At 44.5% G+C, this 23,042-nt stretch overlaps 1 protein-coding gene across 3 annotated transcripts in view; it reads left to right on the top strand.

The window, feature by feature from the left end:
- Positions 1 to 23,042, top strand: part of INPP5B (inositol polyphosphate-5-phosphatase B) — a gene marked incomplete at both ends in the record, with an annotated part of 70,594 nt that overhangs the window by 17,738 nt on the left and 29,814 nt on the right. For all 3 annotated transcript variants that reach the window (XM_080691794.1, XM_080691793.1, XM_080691792.1), the window contains one exon: positions 21,983 to 22,079. In XM_080691794.1, the coding sequence (XP_080547920.1) occupies positions 21,983 to 22,079 (97 nt within the window). The remainder of the gene's footprint in view (positions 1 to 21,982; positions 22,080 to 23,042) is intronic.

Raw genomic sequence — 23,042 nt, 5'->3', positions numbered from 1 at the left:
GATTGCTTATTATTTCTGGAGAAAGCTCTGTACTTTTAGGGTTTTGTGTGGTTTTGTTTTGTTTTGTTTTGTTTTGTTTTTGGTGGTACTGGGGATGGAACCCAAGGGCATTCTACTTCTGAGCTATACCCTCAGACCTATTTTAATTTTTTTATTTGGAAACAGGGTCTCACTGAGTTGCAGGTGGTCTCACTAAGTTGCTGAGGCTGGCTTCGAACTTGTGATCCTCCTGTCTCAGCCTCCCAAGTACTGGGATTACAAGCATGCGCCACACGCCTGGCCTAACTTTTCACAACTTGCATTCTTTTCCTTACTAAATGCCAGCCTAATGTCTTATTCATCAGCAGATGCTCACAACCTGTCTAGTTTAGAGATAAAGCATTTGCCTAGCATGCGCAAAGCCCTGGGTTTGATCGCCAGTACTGCCAAAATAAATAAATAAATTTTCTTCCGTGTGTGTGTGTGTGTGTGTGTGTTACTGGGTATTGAACCCAGGGGCATTCTTCCTCCAAGCTACATTCTACTCCCAGCCTATTTTAGTTTTTATTTGAAAACAGGGTCTCACCAAGTTGTTGAGAGCCTTACCAAGTTGCAGAGGCTGACCTTGAACTTGTATGGTCCTCCTGTCTCAGCCTCCCACATATTGGGATTACAGGTGTGTACCACCTTGCCTAGCTACACCCATGCATTTTGCACCCTGAAGTGCTTCGGAACCTGAGCAGCTGCTGCCCCTTTTCCCGTTGAGCGTGCTCTGCACTCCCTTCCCCCTTCTGGTTGGTTTGCTCTTGCCCACTTCTCTTTCAGCTTTATCACCAGACCACAGACAGTTCAGGAAGGCCCACTGCAGGGAGAGCCTGGAGGAAAAAGTCAAGTCATCGCTCCAGTAGCCTATCTCCACTGGCCTCTTGCTGCAAAGGAATTGCTCTGAGTCTTCCCCCTCAGCAGTCACCTGTCACGGGTAGTCCTTGCTAATCTAAATTGGACTTGGCACCATGTACAAACTGGATTTTGAATCCAGGGCTCACAGGTTAACAGGACACAAGATATGTTTTTAGAGATGTCTGATTTCAAATTAGACATCTTGAAATGGGATGCCCATTTCAAATGCTAAAATCTGAGGTATGTTTTCTTTTGAAAGCCATGAGATACTGGGAATTTTCCAGCCCTATTTTATTTTTATTTTGAGACAGAGTCTCATTAAGTTGCAGAAGGCTTCACAAGGTTGCTTAGGCTGGCCACAAACCCGCAATCCTCCTGTCATAGCCTCCCATGTACTGGGATTACAGGCATGCACACACACATGTGTGTGTGTGTGTGTGTGTGTGTGTGTGTGTGTGTGTGTGTTACTGGGGATTGAACCCAGGGCATGCTATACCCCCAGCCCTAGTTATTTATTCTTTATTTTGAAACAGGGTCTCACTAAATTGCTGAGGGTCTCACTAAATAGCTGCGGATGACTGCAAACCTGCGATCTTCCTGTCTCAGCCCCCAGTTACTGGGATTATAAGTGTAAGCCACCATGCTTGGCTTATTTTTGTTGTTTGAAACAGAGTCTTTCTAGGTTGCTGATAGTCTTACTATGTTGCTAAGGCTGTCCTCAAACCTGTGGTTCTCCCGTCTCAGCCTCCCAAGTACTGGGATTATAGGTGTACGTCATCACACCTAGCTCTGGGAAATGTTTTTTTAAAAAGAAAAAGAAAACTAGCTGAGGAGAGAGGGGGGGAGGGAAGGGGGAGGGGAGAGAGAGCACTAAACATAATTACTTGATTTTTAAAAAATTACTTCTTTTTTTTTGTGGTACTGGGGTTCCTGGAAGCCCTTCTACCTACGGGCTACACTCCCAGACCTATTTTTACATTTTTTTATTTGGAAACAGGGTCTCCTTAAGCCAGCACACGCGGCTGGCTTTGAACCTGCGCGATCCTCCTGTCTCTGCCTCCCAAGCGCGGGGATTACAAGCGTGCGCCACCACGCCCGGCTAAAATTACTTCTTTTTTTTTTTGGTGGTACTGGGGTTCCTGGAAGCCCTTCTACCTCCGGGCTACACTCCCAGACCTATTTTTACATTTTTTTATTTGGAAACAGGGTCTCCTTAAGCCAGCACGCGCGGCTGGCTTTGAACCTGCGCGATCCTCCTGTCTCTGCCTCCCAAGCGCGGGGATTACAAGCGTGCGCCACCACGCCCGGCTTAAATTTACTTCATTTTTAAGAAAATGGCAGAATATGTGTGAGGCACTGGGTTCAATTCCTAGCACCAAAACAAATGAACAAACAACACCAGACAAACAAATCAAACACCCCAAACAAACAAAAACCCACACAGCTATCTGGAGTAATGGCCAGACTGAAATGGTCAAAATGGATTTTTTCCATTGTTTTTAATGACAGGTACCCTGTGTTAGGAACTTGACTCAAGAGCTTCCTGCCTGCTGGGCATGGTGGTGCATGCCTGTAATCCCAGTTCTTAGGAGGCTGAGACAGGAGGATTGCAGGTTCAAGGACAGCCTCAGCAACTTGGTAAGATTCCTAGCAACCTAGTGAGACCCTGTTTCAAAACAAAAATTAAAAGAGCTGGCAGAGGCCAGGTGTGGTGGCTCATACTTGTAATCCCAGCATTCGGGAGGCTGAAACCAGAGGATCACAGTTCGTGGACAGCCTCAGCTACTTAGTGAGGCCCTCTGCAACTTAGTGAGACCCTGTTTCAAAATAAAGAATAAAAAATAGGGCAGGGAGTGTAGCTTGGAGGTCACATGTCCCTGGGTTCCATTCCTAGACCTGCAAAAAAAAAAAAAAAAAAAAAAAAAAAAAAAAACTTTCTGCCTTGTGGACTATGTATCATGTAAGATTTACTGTGTAAAATCTTAGCTTCCCCTTTTTATGAGAGTAAAAGCTGAAGTCCGCGTGGTATTCAAAGGTTTACAGTTTAGTCCTGGATTTATTATCATTAGCAATTATGATTTATTAAGCACTTACAATGTCTATTGGCCTTACACTGTGCCATAAAAGTTTTGGAAGAGAATCTTTATTTTTATTTGGAGGGATTGAGGCTCAGAGAGTTAGATAACATGCCTGACCCTCTCCTGGTTACCTGAGACTAGAACTCAGGGTGTCTGTCTGAGTGTAATCCTTGAGCCCTAACCCTTGTTTTCTGACTCCAAATGCTTCTCACAAAACATTTCACTTCTACTCATCCGTCCAATTTGTTGCCTGGACATATCATATTGTCGTGTCTTTTTGCTTATGCTGAAGTTATTTCCTTTGCTTTCTGCTTTCTGAACTCTTCCTTTTTCTGAGAAGTAAGATAGTTTCTTTATTTTATTTTATTTTTTGTGGTGCTGTGGATTGAAGCCAGGGGCATTCTACTTTTGAGCTACACCCCAACCCTATTTTTAATTCTTTATTTTGGAACAGGGTCTCACTAAGTTGTGGAGGGCCTCACTAAGTAGCTAAGGCTGGCTTTGAACCTGCTATTCTCCTGTCTCAGCTTCCCAAGTACTGAGATTACAAGCATGCGCCATCATGTCTGCCTTATTTTTTGTGTGTTGAAACAGGGTGCACTAGGTTGCTGAGAGTCTTACTATTAGCTGAGGCAGTCCTTCAACCTGTGTTCCTCCTGTTTCAGCCTCCCAACAGGTGTGCACCAGTAGAAGTAGAATGCCTTTGAATTCCATTCCCAGTACCACAAATATAAATAGATAAGTAAGTAAATAAATAAAATAAAAACAAAAAGATAAAGGGTGGAGGTGTAGCTTAGAGGTAGAATGCCTCTGGGTTTAAGCTCCAGTCACACACACACACACACACACACACACACACACACGCACAAATCATCTTGTCTTACATTCTCTGGGTTTGAATCCTGGCTGTGCCATTTACTATTTTGTATATGCACTTGGGCAAGTGATTTAACCTCTATGTTTATCTCCTACTCTGAAACATGGAAATAATAGTAGCACAGAGTAGTTGTGATGAAAGCTTTGTTACATATATAGTTGATACTTAAGTATTTGCCATTAATACTATTTATGGGCCAGGTGTGGTGGACGCTTGTATTCCCAGCATTTGGGAGGCTGAGACAGGAGGATTACAGGTTTGTGGACAGCCTCAGCTACTACTTAGTGAGGCCCTTTGCAACTCAGTGAGACCCTGTTTCAAAATAAAGAATAAAAAAAATAGGGCTGGGGGTGTAGCTCAGAGGTAGAATGCCCCTGGGTTTCATCCCCAGTACTGCAAAAAATTTTATTTATGACTACATATAATATATATGTATATATGTATACATATTGGAGGAGGGATTGAACCCAGGGCATTCTAACTCTGAGCTATACCATCAGCCCTATTTTATTCTTTGTTATTATTTATTTATTTATTAGTTTGTGGTACTGGGGATTGAACCCAGGGGAGTTCTATCTCTGAGCCACACCCCCAGCCCTATTTTATTTTTTAGTTTAAAATAGGGTCTCATTAGGTTGCTGAGAGTCTTGCTACATTGTTGAGACTGTCCTTGAATCTTCAATCCTCATCCTCCCAAGTTCTGAGATTCCATACATGTGCCACCACTCTGGCTCTATTTTTTATTTTTTTATTTTATTATTATTATTATTATTTTGCAATCCTCCTGTCTCAGCCTCCCAAATGCTGAGATTACAAGCCTGCACCACCCCACCCGGCATTTTCTTTCTTTCTGTACTGGCGGTGGAGCCCAGAGGCTTTCTACCTCCGGGCTATACTCCCAGACCTACTTTATATTTTATTTGGAAACAGGGTCTCGCTAAGTTGCTGAGAGTCCCACTAAGTAGCTGAGGCTGGCTTCGAACCTGTGCGATCCTCCTGTTTCCGCCTCCCAAGTGCGGAGATTACAAGTGTGCGCCACCATGCCCGGCTTATTCTTTTTTATTTTGAAACAGGGTCTCATTAAATTGCAGAGGGCTTCACTAAGTAGCCGAGGCTGGCCTCTAAGTGTACTGGGACTACAACCCAATAATTTTTTTTTTTTTTTTGGTGGTACTGGGGATGGAACCCTTCTAACTCTGGGCTATATTCTCAGACCTATTTTTTATATTTTATTTGGAAACAGGGTCTCTTAAGCCAGCGAGGCTGGTTTCGAACCTGCGCGATCCTCCCGTCTCCACCTCCCAACCGTGGGGATTAGAAGCATGCGCCACCACGTCGGCTCAATAATATTTTTTGATATACTTTTATTGGAGCTGGGCGTGGTGGTGCACGCTTGTAATCCCAGCATTTGGGAGCCTGAGACAGGAGGATCACAGTTGGAGGACAGCCTTAGCTACTTAATGAGGCCCTTTGCAACTCAGTGAGACCCTGTTTCAAAATAAGGAATAAAAAATAGAGCTGGGCATGTAGCTTGGAGATAGAATGCCCCTGGGTTCCATTCTTAGTATCACTATCTATCTATATCTATATATATACACACACACACACACATATATAATATATATTTACATCTATATTATATAATAACATTTATATAATATATAGTATTATATATACTTTTATGGGTGCGGGGTAGTCTTATCATAAAGTAGTTCAGCGCAGTAGGCACGCACACACACAGCACGTGGTGAGCCTCCCCGGCTCCCTCCCTACTCCTCCATTCCCCACGTGACAGTGAGATGTCATTGGTAATTTCCCATATGTACATAACTTCAGTGCGAGCTCTTCATTGAGTCTCCCTCCCCCTCATGAGAATACTTCTGTCATTCTGAATAGCTGGACCTGCTTTTCTCTTTATGAACTGAACGTGTCTCTTGCTGACACTTGTTGTCTTGCCTTACTGACGGCCCCGCAGGACGCGCCGCTGGGTGTGCAGCCTGGAGTGGCAGGAAGCACTGGCTCAGCCCACTCAGCATTGCTGGTTCCTAGTGTCAGGTATTTTGGAGCATGTGGCTTGTAATACTTTGCTCATGTGGTTTTGCAGGTTCTAAGTCTGCTGGAAATGGAATGCAAAGTATGGTGACTAAGAAGATAGGAGGGGACACGTCCTCCTGGACACTTAGTGGATGCTTAGGGAGGGTAGGACCTGACCTCCACCCACCCCTGTAGACCAGCTGCTGCTTTTGCTTTGTTATCCAACAGACTGAATTCTTCTACTCACATAGTACTTAGTGCTTATAATTTTTAAAGTCACTGATGTGCTTTTGTTTACAAAAGGGGAGGCTGTGGGGCTTTGTTTTCAAAGCAGGTGTGTGTGTGTGTGTGTGTGTGTGTGTGTGTGTGTGTGTTACTGAGGATTGAATGCAGGCATTCTACTTCCAAGTTGTACTCCCAGCCCAATTTTCTTTTCTCTTTCTTTCTTTCTTTCTTTTCTTTTCTTTTTTTATTTTTGCAGTACTGGAAATTGAATTTAGAGGCATTCTACCTCTGAGACCCCATCCTTAGCCCTATTTTATTCTTTATTTTGAAACAGGGTCTTACTAAGTTGCGGAGGGGCTCACTAAGTATAACTGAGGCTGGCTCTGAACCTGCGATCCTCCTGTCTCAGCCTCCCAAGTACTGGGATTACAAGTGTGCACTACTACGCCCTCTGAGATTTGATTTTATTCTTTCTTTCTTTCTTTCTTTCTTTCTTTCTTTCTTTCTGTACTGGGTATTGAATCCAGAGGTATTTTACCTCTGAGCCACACACCTCCCGACCCATTTTATTTCTTATTTAGAAACAGGGTCTCACTAGGTCATTGCAATACTCCTGTTTCAGCTTCCCAAGGGCTGGGATTACAAGCATGTGCCACCACACCCAGCTTCCGACTTTATTTCTTATTTGGAAACAGGGTCTCACCACACTGCTGAGATTGTTCACTAAGTTGCCAAGGCTGGCTGTGAACAGTGGGATTATAGGCATGTGCCACCATGTGCAACTCACACTTGGACTTTGATGTCAACTGTGCCATTTACTGACTCTGTCCGTTGGCATGTCTGCTATCTGTGCCTCAATAGCCTTACTTGTAAGATGAGGCCAATAATCAAGAACAATGCATTTAGCATAGTACCTAGCTACGAGTGGGTACTTGATAGGTAGTAGTCATATCAAAGTGAGAAAAGAAGTTTCTGAGTGTCTTCTGTGTATGAGACATCGCGCTAGTTCCTGACTATATAAACTGCATTTGTTGGTACTTTTGGCTTCTCCCTAAGTGTGGTAGCACTACCCCCTTTTTACAAATGAGGAAACAAGTAATTTGCTTGAGGTTTCATATGAGGTAATGGATGGAGCCACTAACATAGGCAGTTCTATTTTATTCCAAAGACCAAGGCTTTTCCCAAAATACTCTGATGTCTCTTAAAGTGCCGAACAAGATACACAGACCAGAAGGTCCTCAGGATTAAGAGGGAATCCTCTTGAGGACTAGGGTGTTGAGCAGGGCGGCAGAAGGAGGGGGTGGAGTCAAGGCTGGGCTTTGAAGGCCAATTGGCAGAGAGTGGGCGGGACACAGAGGGGCAAGAGTGAGGGTGGTGTGAGTGGGCAGCCTGTCCTTTAGACTGGGCTGTCTGGGTGGGGGGGTTAACGAGACAGCCAACATGTCAAGAGCCTCGTGTGCCCATTCAACCAGTTTGGGCCTTAACCTGAAGGCAGTACTATAACAGAAAGTTTTAGAGCAGAGAGAGATGAAATCAGAGTTTAATGTGGCCAGCCTCAGAGACTGGACTGGGTAAGGGGAAGTGGGACGATCTCTTAGCTAGGAGACTGTCGAAGCCACATATGGGGAGGTGATGGTCTGGGTGACAGCAGCCATGAGAAGGAAGCGAGCTTGGTTGTCTCTTTGGGGACCCAAGAAGAGGGGTGAGTGGACAGCAGGATTGCAGACTTGGCTGATGGGAGAAGGCTGGTGCTGATGATGGAAGGGAGGGAAAGGGAAAGGGCCCAGAATCTGACCACATGTTTAACTGGGGCCATCCATGTACACAGTAGCCTGCATGACGTCCAACAGACACTAGACCTCTGATGGCTGGCAATTCTCTTTATAGAGCAGGAGGAACAAGGCTTGGATCTGCACTGTCCAGTGTGGTGGCCAGGAGCCACATGTGACTGGTTAAAATTTTTTTTTTTTTTTTTTTGTGGTATTGGGAATTGAATCCAAGGGCATCCTATCCCTGAGCTCTATCTAGCCCAATTTTATTTTATTTTTCTGAACAAAGACAGTGCTCTCAAGATGTTTAGAACCTCAAGAGATGTCAGACATCAATAAAGAGCCATATTTTATTTATGTGCAGACTTCCCTTCTGGGTTAGCATGCTAAAAAGAGAGGGAGAAAAAAAAGAGGAACAAATTTATCATGGGGCTGTTCATCTAAAACTAAGGAGTGGGCCAAAAAACTAGGGGATCTGACTGCAGGACTAGAAGCCGCAGTTACAAACACCGTGTGTCTCAAGGAGGGCGACATGGTCAAACCTCAGTGAACTGCAGACCAAAATAACTTAGGTCTGGCTTGAGCTGTCTCTCTTGAATTATCTTCAAGACTTTGGACAAGTCAAATCCTGTCTGGATCTGAATTTCCAAACCTGCAAAATAGGCAGGTTGGGTTGATTAACCTCTCCTTCCTGCTCTGCGACTGCTCTGCGACTGCATGGCGACTGCCCCAAGGGCATGGTGTGCCTGGGGACAGCAAGGCTCTGGGGCAGGGAGAGGGCAGAACCAGGCCTCTAATCAAGGCCAGGGACAGGGTCCCACCATCAGAAAAGCGGCTGGAGGCCCACAGCCTCTGTGGCTGTGCACTACCACCCCTCAACTCAGTGCCCAGGCTGGGCCCAGCTCAATCTGACCCACCAATGGCCTGCTGCCCACAGGCCCAGCCAGTGGACCCGGACCCACTGCAAGCTCATTTTCAACTACAGCACCTTATTTTATTTTAAATCATTATCTTTTTGTGGTACTGGGGATTGAACCCAGAGACCTTCCCCCTCCGAGCTATACCCCCAGCTCTTTTTATATTTTGTTTGGAAACAAGATCTCCCTAGGTTTCTGAGAGTCTCACTAAGTTGCTGAGGCTATTCTTGAATCTTTGATCCTCTTCTCTCAACATCCCAAGAAGAGCAATTACAGGCATGCACCTCCACACCTGACTGAAGCTTATTAAATTTAAATAAAATTTTAAATTTAAATGAAAGCAAAATTTCTGTTTCTCATTTGCTCTAGCCACATCTTAGGTATTCAGTGTGGCTAATGACTACTGTTGTTCAGTGCAGTTATAGAACATTTTATTATCAATAAAGGTGTCGCAGCAGTCAGGTGTGATGGTCCATGCCCGTAATCCCAGTGTTTGGGGTATTGAGACAGGGGGATCTCAGGTTTGAGGACAACCTCAGCAATGTAGTTAGGATTTCAGAAATTTAGGGAGATCTTGTTTCAAAGCAAAAATAAAAAGGGCTGGGGGTGTAGCTCAGAGGTAGAAGGCGCTGGGTATTCAGTCCCCAGCACCTCCCCCCACCCACAGGTTCTGCAACACTGGTCTGGACCTTGGGGAACACCTGAAATAACTAATGGGTCATAGAGATGGGGATGAAGGAGCAGCTGAACCAAGAAATCGTAATGCTGCCTTTCAGACAGTTCTCAAAAGAAATGGGTTTGGGGTTTGAGTTTACTACTATGTTTTTTTTTTTGTTGTTGTTATTGTTGTTTTCTTTTTTTTTTCTCAGTACTGGGAATGGAACCCAGAAGCATTCTACCTCTGAGCCACACCCACAGCCCTATTTTTTATTCTTTATTTTGAAACAGGGTCTGAGTTGCAAAGGGTCTCGCTAAGTAGTACCTGAGGCTGTCCATGAACCTGAATCTTCCTGTCTCAGCCTCCCAAATGCTATAGGATTACAAGCGTGTGCCATCACGCCTGGCTTACTTCTTTCCTTGTATGAAAAAGCTCAGAACTCCACATCAGTGTTAGGCCTGACTTTAAGACATTGAAATTGAGGTCTCCCTTATTTCCTTTTTTGTAGGTCTGGGCCTTCAACAGGTCTGATTTGGCTTCTAAAGCACTTTTTGGTGGTGGAGTGAGGGGTAGCCTCAAGTTAAAGGCTCAGCACCATGGGAAAAGATAATAGTAGCCATAGGAGGCAGATACTTCCACGGCAGCTCATGCAGAAGAGATTACACTGGAGTCAGGAAGCCAAAAGGATTTGATAATAACTTACTCTTGAGGTAACTAACAGGGCCAGGGTTAGGTGGCAAGAGCTGCCCTAATCCCTCCTGAGAATCCCACCCCCAGGGGCCTAGTTATCTCCCCATGGGCCCCACCAGTGTTCAACATTGCCACACCAAGGACTAAGCTTCTAGTGAACCTCTGGGGATATCCAAACCGTAGCAGTATGAGTATGTTTATCAGTGTGGGGGACTGGGAATGTAATTCACGGGTAGAGAGCAATTGCCTGTCATGCGTGAGGCCCAGGGATCAATCCCCAGTACCACACACATATACACACACACACACACAGATTATCAATGTGGTATATATATACACACACTTAGCTGTATGCTCAAGTCTTTTCTAATGCATGGAGAAATATTGAGCCATGCTCAAACTACCATCTTCAGTGCCTCATTGGTGGTTCTGAACTCGAAAAGCTCTGAAGGCTGAAAAGAATTTATTTTTTAAGTCTGGCTCAAGTTCAATTTGGCAGTAAGATCTGCTTTTACTGATAATGAGACTATTTATAGGCTTCATTCCACTAAGTGTTGCTATTCATAAGTTGTACTATGCCTCAGATTCCACTGGGGTTGTTAGAGTAAATGGTATAGGTAATGTATTAGCTTTCTAAAATCCCATCTTTTTTTTTCTTTTTCTTTTTCTTTTCTTTCTTTCTTTTTTTTTTTTATGCCATACTGGGGGTTGAACCTAGGGCCTTGTTTGTGTTGGGCAAGTGCTCTAACATTAAGCCACACCCCCAGTCCTTAAAAAAATTATTTTTTAAATTTTGAGATAGGATTTGGCTAAGTTGCCTAGGCTGACCTTAAACTCGTGATCCTCCTGCCCCAGCCTCCCTAGTAGCTGGGATTACAGGCATGTGCCACCCACCACACCTGGCTCAAATCTACCAAATTAATTCCAAAGTATATTGCGGGGTGGGGGGAGTGGGGAGGGACTAAATGAGTGATGTGTGCATGTATGCCTTTACCATCCTGTACCTGATAATGATGTATGGTTACGAAGTACCAATAAAAAAAATTCACCTCCAACAAAACAAAACAAAAAACCAACCAAACAAAAACAACAAAGTATATTTGGCTCAGAGAGTCTCCAGGGACTGTGGGTTATTTGGGGGTATACTGCTGCTCGGCTAAGAAGGCGCCTGGAGAGCCAACATTGTCTATTTAGCCAGCCTGTGAGAGGAGTTTTGATTCTTTAAGATGTGCAGTGCAAAGTACAAACGTTACAAGTAGAACACTTGGGCACTTTTCACATCCAGAGCACGCTGCAGTTGTTACCAGGATTGACCTGCTAGTAGGTTCTTACTGGGAAATGACTTCAGTTGTAGGCCTGAGTGGTGGTCATCACAAAGACAGGGGAGAGGATTCGTGGACTTTATAACTGAGTGTGAAAAAAGGGGAAAATCTGAGAAGTCATACGTTAGATTGGGTCACAAAGGATCGTAGGTCTGAGGCTGGAAAAAGGGTTGGGTGGGAGTAGGGAAGTCGAGAGGAGAAGGGACGGGAAGCTGTGGCCAGAGAGGGAATTATGGTGCTGTATAATGGTAAATTTGGCAAAGAGCTGCTGACAGCCAGCTTCCGTGTCAGAGTCTAGAGAGAAGAGGTTCCGAGAAGGCTGCCTTGTGGCCGGAGAACCTCCAGATCATGTCTTAAAGTTTCCATCCGTGGAGTCATGAACAAAGATGGCCTAGTCCTCGTTGGACTAAGTCCAGGGAGAGATTGATAAGATGTAGGGCTGCAGCCAGATGTGGTGGCCCAGGCCTGTGCTCCCAGTACTTGGGAGGCTGAGACAGGAGGGTCACAGATTTGAGATCAGCCTCAGCAGTGTAGCGAGACTCTCAGCAATCTAGCAAGATGCTGTTTAAAAATAAAAAAAGAATTGGGAGTGTGGCTCAGAATAGAACACCCCTGGGTTCAATCCCTAGTGTCCCTCCCCAAATGTAAATCTGTGAACAAGTCCCCCTACCACCAGTACGCTGTCACTCATGGACAAGGACAAACCACTTGTCCCTGGGACAGGTCCCTTCCGCCTGGCAGGAAGTACCCAAAGAAAGAAAATCCTATGGGAAGCCTTGGATAGCCCCGGCATGCAGAAACAGCGCTTACTCATGATTCCCGAGTTTAAAAAGTGCAGGTGCCTTGCATGTTATGAAGCCCCAGGAGCTATTTATGTTAGAGTCCCTACTTTATAGAAGAATAAACAGAGAGAGCTGGACGTGGTGGTGCAGGTTTGTAATCCCAGCATTTGGGAGGCTGAGACCGGAGGATCACGGTTTGCAGCCAGCCTCAGCTACTTATTGAGGCCCTTTGCAACTCAGTGAGACCCTTTTTCAAAATAAAGAATAAAAAATAGGGCTGAAGGTGTAGATCAGAGGCGAGTGCTCCTGTGTTCCATCCCCAGTACTGGAAAAAAAAAAAAATAGAGACCCAGAGAGGAAGTGGCTTGTCCAGTGACAGAGAAAGACAATGATAGATTGGGAGTGCAGCTTTGGATTCTAGAGTTTCGTGGGTATAACACATTCAGGGCCTTTGTTCACCAGGAGCTGATCTACATCTCTGGGAAAAGGCATGGAGAAAATCCCTGCCTTGTAGGGCATATGCTTTAGTGGAATGGCATCTGATAATATCTGTGAGATTGAATATAAATCTCATCTGAATAAAAATACAAGATTTAAGACCCAAAAGTGCTAGTCCTAAAAGGATCCCCCCCCCCCACTCCGCTGGGCGTCAAACTCAGGGGCATTCTACTTTCAAGCTACACCCTCAGCCCTTTTTTAATTTTCAAACAGGGTCTCACTGGGCTGCTGAAGCTTGCTAGGTTTCTGAGGCTGACCTTGAACTTGTGGTCCTCCTGTCTGCAAAATCCCCCCCCCCCACACACACACACAGTGCTGGGGATTGAACCCAGGGACATTCTACCTCTGAGCTATATTCCCAGACCTATTTTATTTTTTGTTTTGAAACACAGTCTCACTAGGTTGCCAACAGTCTCACTGAGTTGTTGAAGCTGGTTTTGAACCTGCTACCCTCCTGTCTCAGCCTTCCAAGGACTGGGATTATAGGTTTGTGCCACCATGCCCAGCTGAGGAAAAGAAAATTTTTTTTTTTTTTTTACAAACTTGGACTATGGTTCCCAAACTGTGCTAAGGTATACAGAGTTGAGGTTCTGCAGTGATACTCACCAGGGACGCAGGGAAATTTCAGTTTTCAGGGTAAACAAGAGACCTTTTGAATACCAGCCATGCTACGGGCTTAGGGCAGTTCACAGTTTCAACCGTGGATGGTGCTGCGTTCCTTTTGATGAGATTGTATCTTTGCGATCCTGGGTTTTTGGTGACTGCTATGATTGAAAACGAGTGCAGGTTGCTTATCCCTTGTCCAAATGCTTGGAACCATAAGTGTTTCAGATTGTGATTTCTTTTTAGATTTTAAAATATTTGCATAGCTGGGCGTGGTGGCGCACACTTGTAATCCCAGCACTTGGGAAGCTGAGACAGAAGGATCCGGGTTTGTGACCAGCTTTAGCTAATTAGTGAGGCCCTCCACAACTTAGTGAGACCCTGTTTCAAAATAAAGAATAAAGAAATAGGGCTGGGGGTATAGCTCATAGGTAGAATGCCCCTGGGTTCCACCCCAGACCCACAATAAAATAAAATAAAAAATAAAATAACTAAAATATTTGGACATATATAGTGAGATACCGTGGAGACAGGGCCCCAGTGTAAACATGAAATTTACTTATGTTTTGTAACCTCATACACATAGCCTAAAGGTAATTTTTGTGTGTGTGTACTGAGAGTTGAACCCAGGGGTATTCTACCTCTGAGCCCCCTGACCCCTTTTTTTTCTTTTTTTTTTTTTGGTGGTACTGGGTGTGGAACCCAGGGGCTTTCTACCTTTGGGCTATACTCCCAGAACCATTTTATATTTTATTTGGAAACAGGGTCTCACTAAGTTGCTGAGAGCCTCACTAAGTAGCTGAGGCTGGCTTTGAACCTGCGCGATCCTCCTGTCTCAGCCTCCCAAGTGCGGGGATTACAAGCCTGTGCCACCACGTCCGGCTACCCCTGACCCTTTTTATTTTGTTCTGGAACAGGATCTTGCTAGGTCCTGAGAGTCTCACTATGTTGCCGAGGCCATCTCCAACCTGAGATTTTTCTCTCTCAGCCTCCCACGAATTTTTCTTTTTCTTTTTGTGGTACTAGGGATGGAATCCAGGGGCTGTTTACTTCTGGCTATACCCCCAGGCCTATTTTATTTTTTACTTGGGAACAAGGTCTTACTAAGTTTCTGACAACCTTTACTAAGTTGCTGAGCCTGGCTATGAACCTGTGATCCTCCTGTCTCAGCCTCCCAAGTGCTGGGATTATAAGTGTGTGCCAGCAAGTATTGGGATTACAGGTGTATGGCACCACACCTGGCTAAGTGGGAAGCCATTTGAAGTTACTTCATCTGATATACTGATGTAATACTTTTTCCAGTTTATTCTGGCTCCTATATGGAAAATTAACATTAGGAGTATACACATACAAGACAGGAAGGAAGCTGATATTGTAGTCATGGTGAGAACTTCTGCGGATATTTTTGGCGGTACATCTTGCCTGAATTGCTGATGAATAAAATGTGGATGTGTGTGTGTGCAGGGGAAAGGGGAATATCATCGTTGAACCCTACGTTTTTATTCTGAGTAGCTGGTTGAATGAAATGTCATTTACTGAGATGAAGAAGACATAGCAGAGAGTGGATGGGAGAATCTGGAGCTCAGGTGAAAGGTCTAGGCTGGAAGATGTAAATGTGAGGCTGATCAGCATGAAGGTGGTCTTTAATTATAAGGTGTGTGTGTGTGTGTGTGTGTGTGTGTGTGTGTGTGTGTGTGTGTATGTTGGTGTTGCTGCTATTGCTGCTGCTGCTGCTGCTGCTGCTGCTGGGAATTTTATCCAGGGCCTCCTATATGCTAGGCAGGTTCTTACCCAGTAGGTGGTTTAAAACCCTAAGACTAAGTGAAATTTCACGATGAGAAAGAGTGCAGCTTGTGAAGGGGTTCTGATCCCAGACCTTCCCTGGGGTCTTCCTGAGGCTGTGGAGAAAGAGAGGAGCTTTCTGAGACTAAAGAAGATATTTATCACTAGGCTTGGGGGCGCACATCTGTAGTCCCAGTACTTGGGAAGCTGAGACAAGAGGATTTTAAGCCAGCCTCAGCAATTTAGTGAGAACCTGTCTCAAAATAAAAAAAATAAAGTAGGGCAGGGGGTATAGTTTGAGATAGAATATCCCTGGGTTCAATCTCCAGTAGCAAGAAATAAAAATAAGCCAGGCATGGTGGCACATGCTTGTAATCCCAGCATTTGGGAGGCTGACACAGGAGGATCATGGTTCAAAGACATTCTCAGCTACTTAGTGAGGCCCTTTGCAACTCAGTGAGACCCTGTTTCAAAATAAAGAATAAAAATTAGGTCTGGGGGTATAGCTCAGAGGTAGAATGTCCCTGGGTTCCATCCTTAGTACTGGGAAAAAAAAATGAGTGATGCATGCCTGTATTTCCAGTACCTTGGGAGGCCGACACTGGAGGATCTGGTTTCAGGCCACTCTCAGCAACTTATTGAGACCCTGTTTCAAATACAAAGGGCTGGAAGTGTGGCTTGGAGATTGACTGCCCCTGGATTAAAATCACAGACACACACAGACACACACACACACACACACACACACACACACACAGTGTTTATCAAAGGAGGGCATGATGATCAAATATTGCAAACAAGTGGAAGTGGACTTAGCTGAAAACCGACAACTGTCCATTTGATTTGGCAACATGGTTATCAGTAACATGACAGTTTCTGCAAGCAGCGACCAGGACTATTGCAAAGGGTGGGGAAGAAGATGAGATGTGAGGCAGGGAGCAGATAAAGCTTTTATGGGGCTTTGATTTCATTCCCAGTTTGCCTTTTTATTTCCAATAAAATTTTACATTTTAGAATGGGTTTCTATTTACAGAGAAGTGATGGTAGCACAGAGAGCTCCCTGATATCCCACACTCATTCATTACGGCACACTGGTAAGGATTAATAAACCAGTATTAAGCTGGGCATGGTGGCTCACGCTTGTTATCCCAGGACTTGGGAGCAGAGACAGGAGGATCACAGGTTTATGGCCAGCTTTAGCAGTTTAGTGAGACTCTCATCAACCTAGTGTGACCTTGTTTCAAAATAAAAATTAAAACCGAGCATGGCGGCGCACACTTGTAATCCTAGCATTTGGGAGGCTGAATAGGAGGATCGTGGTTCGTAGCCAACTTCAGCTACTTAGTGAGGCCCTCTGCAACTCAGTGAGACTCTGTTTCAAACTAAAGAATAAAAAAAATAGGGCTGGGAGTGTAGCTCAGAGGTAGAATGCCCCGGGGTTCCATCCCCAGTACCGCAAAAAAATAAAAATTAAATTAAAAATATAGGACTGAGGTATATAGCTCAGGGGTAGAATGCTCCTGGGTTAAATCCCCAGCGCCACACACTCACAGTATTGAAACATTATTATTGACTGAAGTCCACGATCTATCACATGGCCTTTGGTTTACCTAATGTCCATTACTGTTCCAGAGCCCCATCTGCGACATGTTACGTTTGGTTGTCCCATATCCTCAGGCTCCTCGTGGCTGTGACGGTTGAGACTTCGTTTCCCTGATCTTGATAATTCTGAGCAGCACTGGTCAGAACCCTCAGTTTGGATTTGTGTGATATTAGGAAGACCATGGAGGTGAAGATACCATTCTCTTCACCTAGTGTCAGGGGTTCCTAGTGATGCCACACTGATCACCATGATGTGACTTGTCACCATCTGCTTGAGGAAGCGTTTGCCAGGTTTCTCCACTGTGAAGTTTTAATTTTTCTCTTCTTTTCTTTTCATGCTCTACTCTTTGGAAGAAAGTCACTCTGAGCAGCCCACACTTGAGGAGTGGGGAGTTAGTGCTCTACCTCCTTCAAGGAGGAGCTATCTACATAAGATATTTGGAGCCGGCTGTGGTGGCCCAGACCTGTAATCTCAATACTTGGAAGGCTGAGGCTGGAGGATCGTAGGTTCAAAAGCAGCCTCACAACCAGGTGTGGTGGCTCACGCTTGTAATCCCAGCATTTGGGAGGCTGAGACTGGAGGATCGCAGTTCACGGGCAGCCTCAGCTACTTAGTGAGACCCTGTTTCAAAATAAAGAATAAAAAATAGGGCTGGGGGCGTAGCTCAGAGGTAGAATGCCCCTGGGTTCCATCCTCAGTACTGTAAAAAAAAAAAAAAAAAAAAAAAACAGCCTCAACAACTTAGACCCTGTTTACAAATAAAAAATCAAATAGAGCCAGGTGTGGTGGTGTATGATTGTAATCCCCATGCTTGGGAGGCTGAGACAGGAGGATCGCACAGGTTCAAAGCCAGCCTCAGCTACTTAGTGAGGCTCTCAGCAATTAAATTGTTTCCAAATAAAGTATAAAATAGGTCTGTGAGCATAGCCTGGAGGTAGTAAATCCCTTGGGTTTCACCCCCAGTTCCACCAAAAAAAAAAAAAAAAAATCAAATAGGGCTGGGGGTGAAGCTCAGAAGTAGGATGCCCCTGGATTCCATTCCCAGTGCTACACACAGACAAATTGTTTGAAATTCATTTTTTTATGTGTGTGTGTGGTGCTGGTGATTGTACCATGTATATTCTACCTCTGAACTATACCCCCAGCCCTATTTTATTTTTTATTTGCAAACAAGGTCTCACTAAGTTGCTGACAGCCTCACTTAAGTTGCTGAGGCTGGATTCAAACCAGGAATCTTCCTGTCTCAGCCTCCCAAATACTAGGATTACAGGCATTTGCCACCATACCCAGCTTTGGAATTCTTCATGCATCCATTTCTTGTCTCTTCTCTCCCATTGTATTCAGTTATCTGTTTGTCTCAACATGGACTGATGAGGTACACTGAGGTATAATCTGGTACTATTTTATTTTGTTGCTCAGCTGGTTCCAGTTTTGGCCACTGGGGACTCTCTTTGTTGGTTGCTCTGTTCCTTTAATATATCTCCGTTATTGTGGCACTTTTTTTTTATGCGTGTGTGCTTTCTTACTTTCTGGCACTGCAAGATATTTTAGGCGTATTTTGTTATTTCCTGTTCTAGTCCTAAAATAACCATATTCCCCAGAAACTCTGGTTCCTTTTATTAGAGAAGTTATCAAAAGCCAAGATCTGGGCATTAAAGTGTGATTGTTGCTGTTGGTATGTTGTTTTGTTATTGGAGGTTGAACTCAAAGGCATTCTAAGCCGGGTGTGGTGGTACACGCTTGTAATCCCAGCATTTGGGAGGCTGAGACAGGAGGATTGTGGTTTGTGGCCAGCCTCAGCTACTTAGACCCTTTGCAACTCAGTGAAACCTTGTTTCAAAATTAAGAATAAAATATAGGGCTGGGGGTGTAGCTTGGAGGTAGAGTGCCCCAGGCTTCCATCCCCAGTACTGCCAAAAAAAAAAAAAAAAATGGCATTCTACCTCCAAGCTACACCCCTGGGCCATTTTTTGTTGTTGTTTGATGGTGCTAGGATTGAACCTAGCTAGGGGCATTCTACCTCAGGGCTATAACTCCAGGCCTTTTTTATGGTTTGTTTTAAACCAGTGTTTCTTGAATTCCAAGCATGTACCACCATACCCGGTTATCTGTCTCTTTTCAGAAGATGTTTGCTGACCTCTTCTCACAGGACAAAAGTTAGGTGTCAAAAGCACAGTAAGAGCCAGGCGTGGTGGCACATGCTTGTAATCCCAGTACTTGTGAGGCTGAGACAGGAGGATCACAGGTTCAAGGACAGCTTCAGCTATTTAGGCCCTCCATAACTTAGTGAGACCCTGTTTCAAAGTAAAGAATAAAAAATAAGTCTGGGGTGAAGCTTGGAGGTAGAATGCACCTGGGTTTAGTCCCTAATACTGCAATGAAAGACAGAGAAGCCGGGCGTGGTGGTACACACTTGTAATCCCTGTTCTTGGGAGGCAGAGACAGGAGGATCACACAGGTTCGAAGCCAACCTCAGCTAACTTAGTGAGGCTCTCAGCAACTTACTGAGACCCTGTTTCCAAATAAAATATAAAATAGGGCTGGGAGTGTAGTCCGGAGGTAGAAAGCCTCTGGGTTCCATCCCCAGTACCACCAAAAGAAAAAGGAAGAAGGAGAAGAAAGAAAGAAAAAGAAAGAAAGAAAGAAAGAAAGAAAGAAAGAAAGAAAGAAAGAAAGAAAGAAAGGATGGATGGACGGACGAACAATAAGGTGTTGGGCACAGTGTTCCTGGCCTGAAATTACAGTACTTGGAGTGGAGGATTGCAGGTTCCAGGCCAGGATGGCAGGTTTGAAGCCAGCCCCAGCAACTTAATGAGGCTTTCAGCAACTGAGTGAGACTCTGTTTCAAGATAAAAAAAATAAATAAATAAAAAGGGCTGGGCGTCTAGTTCAGAGGTAGAATGCCCCTCGCTTCAAGCTCCAGTACCACAGTAAATAAAGAAGTAAACAAGGCGTCATGAGGAAGAAGGGAGGCCATTTCCGACGGGATCTTTGCATCGCTGCAATAACTTCAGGTAACAATAAGACGCAGAGCTTAGAGCCAAGGAGGTAGTAGTCAGAGGACTAGTGAGACGTGGCGGAGAGGTGGCTCGATCCAGCTGGGAAGAGCCCTAGCAGCCCTATGAAGGGATTTGGGTTTATCTAGTGGGAGACTTTGAAAGGTTTAAAGTGATGTGATTGGGCTGGAGAAGCTGGGTGAGAGAGGAGGCTCACCGAGACTGTTGTCGTCATAGCTGAGGTGTTGGTAACCCAGACTAGTACAGTAACACTGGGGAACAGGAGTTAGTTACTTATTTTTGTGGTACTGGGGATGGAACCCAGGGCCCTTCTACCTCCAGGTTACAGCCTCAGACCTATTTTATTCTTTATTTGGAAATAGAGTCTTGTTAAGTTGCTGAGATCCTCACTAAGTTGCTGAGATCCTCACTAAGTTGCAAAGTCTAGTGTCAAACCTGTGATCCTCCTGTTTCAGCCTCCCAAGTACTTAACAAACGTGTGCCAAGGCAGTGTGTTGACAGAGAAGCATTTCTCTCAGTGATCTGTTCAGCCTCCTACCGTGGAATACAGTGGGCGTGCTGGCTCGTAAGTGACAGGTGTGCGTCTCTCAGGTCTGGGGGCTGAGAAGCCCAACGCTAACGCTCCAGGAGATTCAGGATCTGCTGAGTGCCCACGTCCTGGTTTACCCATGGCTGTCTTCTCTATGTGTCCTCTGATAGCTTAAAGGGGAACTGTGTCTCCTCCGCCCTTTATAAGGACTCTAATTCCATTTCCGGGCTCCACCCTTATGACCTGAATGCTTCCCAAAGGCACCGCCTCTGGATGCCATCGCTTTTGGGGGGTTATGATTTCAACACATGGGTGGGAGTGAGCATAAATCATCATGGCATTTGGTGATGGATTTGGGAAATCAAGTGTCACTTTTCACATTTCAAATGATGGTGTTTTCTTTTTTTTGAAAAGTTTGTATTTCTGTTCTGTGGTGTACGGGTGACAACTCCATGTTTAGTAATGGTCTGGAGAGCAGCATTCCTCAGCCGTGTTCCACGCCTCCACTCCTGCCTCCGTAACTGGTGTATTGATGGCACATCTCTTGGTGGCTTCTTGCTATCCCTTGTTGACAAGAAATTTGGCTTTTAAGGAGCAAGGAAGTTCTTGGCAGATTAACTTTCCTTTTTAGGTTTATCTTGGTGTAACAAATCTCCCCATACATTTCTTTGTTGGGAGTCCTTGGACTCTTGGGTTTTCAAGGCAGTTTGTTGACAGTGACACAAGTGCTTCTCATTCCCAGAGCATGTAGACCTTTTCCAATTTTAGATCTGACCTTGGCCTTTCTCTTCTTTGGAGCAAAATTCTCACTTGCAGAAGATGGTAATAAACACACTCTTTTTTATTTTATATTTTGTTTGACTAGTTAAAGTGCTTACTTACATGTGACCCCACTTGATCTTTATAGTAAACCTGTCGGAGGATAGGACAGGTCGAAACACTGAGATGAAGGGAAGCTTGGTTAGCTGGGCATGGTGGCGCACCCTTGTAATGCCAGTACTTGGGAGGTTCAAGGACAGCCTAAGCAAATAGTGAGACTCTCATCAACCTAGAGAGACCCTGTTTCAAAGTAAAAATAAAAAGGGTTGGAGGTGTAGTTGAGAGGTAGAATGCCCCTGGGTTCAATACCCAGACCCATAAAATTAAAAAAAAAAAAAGAGAGAGGCTAGGTAGCTTGTCAAAAGATGAATAAATAATAAGCATAGAGTTTAGGTTTTCATATTTTATAGTTTTATTCTTTCTGTAATATATTCTGTCTCCAAGAAAAGGGAATTACACTAGCTAGAGAAGTTTGATTTTAGCAGTAAAGATATCTGGGCAGAATACTTTGTACTCTGCATCTCTGTGGGACTTTACCCAGACACCAACGTGGCTCTTTCCAGTGCCTTCTAGTACTTTTTTTTTTTTTGGTGGCTCTGAGGATTGAACCCAGGTGTGTTCTATCTCTGAGCTACACTGCTAGCCCTTTATAATTTTTTAAAATTTTGAAACAGGGTCTCACTAAATTGCTGAGGGCCTCACTAAGTTGCTGAGGCTGTCCTCAAACCTACAATGCTCCTGTCTCCGCCTCCTAGGTGCTGGGATTACAGCCCTGTGCCACCACGCCCGGCTTTCAAGCGCTAGTAATTACCAGTAATTCCTAGGCTTCCATTTGAGAAATCGTGGCCCATGTATTAGAGCACATGTCAGTGTGCTTTAATTCCTTCTCCTTCTCTTTAGGTGCTTCTAACTTCAGCAATTCCAGGCCAAATGGGAAAGGCCTACTTGTGCACCAGAGCTCCGGGGCTCAGGAGAAACCAGAAAGCTTGCTCACAAGGTAATGCAAGTCTCCCTTCATTTGTACCTCTTGGGACTGAGGGCCTCTTGATTAGAGAACTGAGACCATTTTATTGTGCATGATATAAGTTGGCCCAGGTAACTGGCCTAAGAAATGCTCTTAATACCTGGCATTATTGAGCACTTGCTGTTCATGCTGGGCTTCCTCCTCCTGCATGGACTATCTTTACCCTAACAGTTAAATTCTTTTCTTTGTTTTTTTAATTTATTTTTATTTTTATTTTTTGGTGGTACTCTGGGTGGAACCTAGAGGCTTTCTACCTCCAGACTATACTCCAGACCTTTTTTATATTTTATTTGGAAACAGGGTCTCACTGAGTTGCTGAGAGCCTCACTAAGTAGCTGAGGCTGGCTTCGAACCTGTGTGATCCTCCTGTCTCAGCCTCCCAAGCATGGGGATTAGAAGCGTGAGCCACCACGCCTGGCTCTTTTCTTTGTTTTATAGCTAAAAAAAAATTCAGGTGATAATGAGTCACCCAAAGTTCCAGAACTAGCAAGTGGCTGGTCCAGGATTTGAAACTTGGCATTCTAACCCTCACTTAAAAATATGAAAAATTGGCCAGGCGTGATGGCATCCACTTGTAATCCTGGTCCTTGGGAGGCTGAAATTCGAGGTTTGCAGCTTCTAGGCCAACCTTAGCAACTTAGTGAGACTGTGTTTTCAAATAAAAAATAAAATAGAGCTAGGGGTGTAGCTTGGAGGTACAGTACCCCTGGGTTCAATCCCAAGTACCAAAAAAAAAAAAAAAAAGTGAAAAATTAGGTGTGGTGGTGCACACCTGTGATCTCAGTACTTAGGAAGCTGAGACAGGGGGACTGCAGGTTAGAGGCCAGCTCAGTAGCTTAGAGAGACTCTGTTAAAAAAAAAAAAAAAATATATATATATATATATATATATATATATATATATATATATATATATATATGGCTAAGCCAGGCATGG

Source organism: Muscardinus avellanarius (genome assembly GCF_963383645.1).
Source record: "Muscardinus avellanarius genome assembly, chromosome: 3".
Taxonomy (NCBI): Eukaryota; Metazoa; Chordata; class Mammalia; order Rodentia; family Gliridae; genus Muscardinus; species Muscardinus avellanarius.
This window is presented reverse-complemented; position numbering and strand designations above follow the sequence as displayed.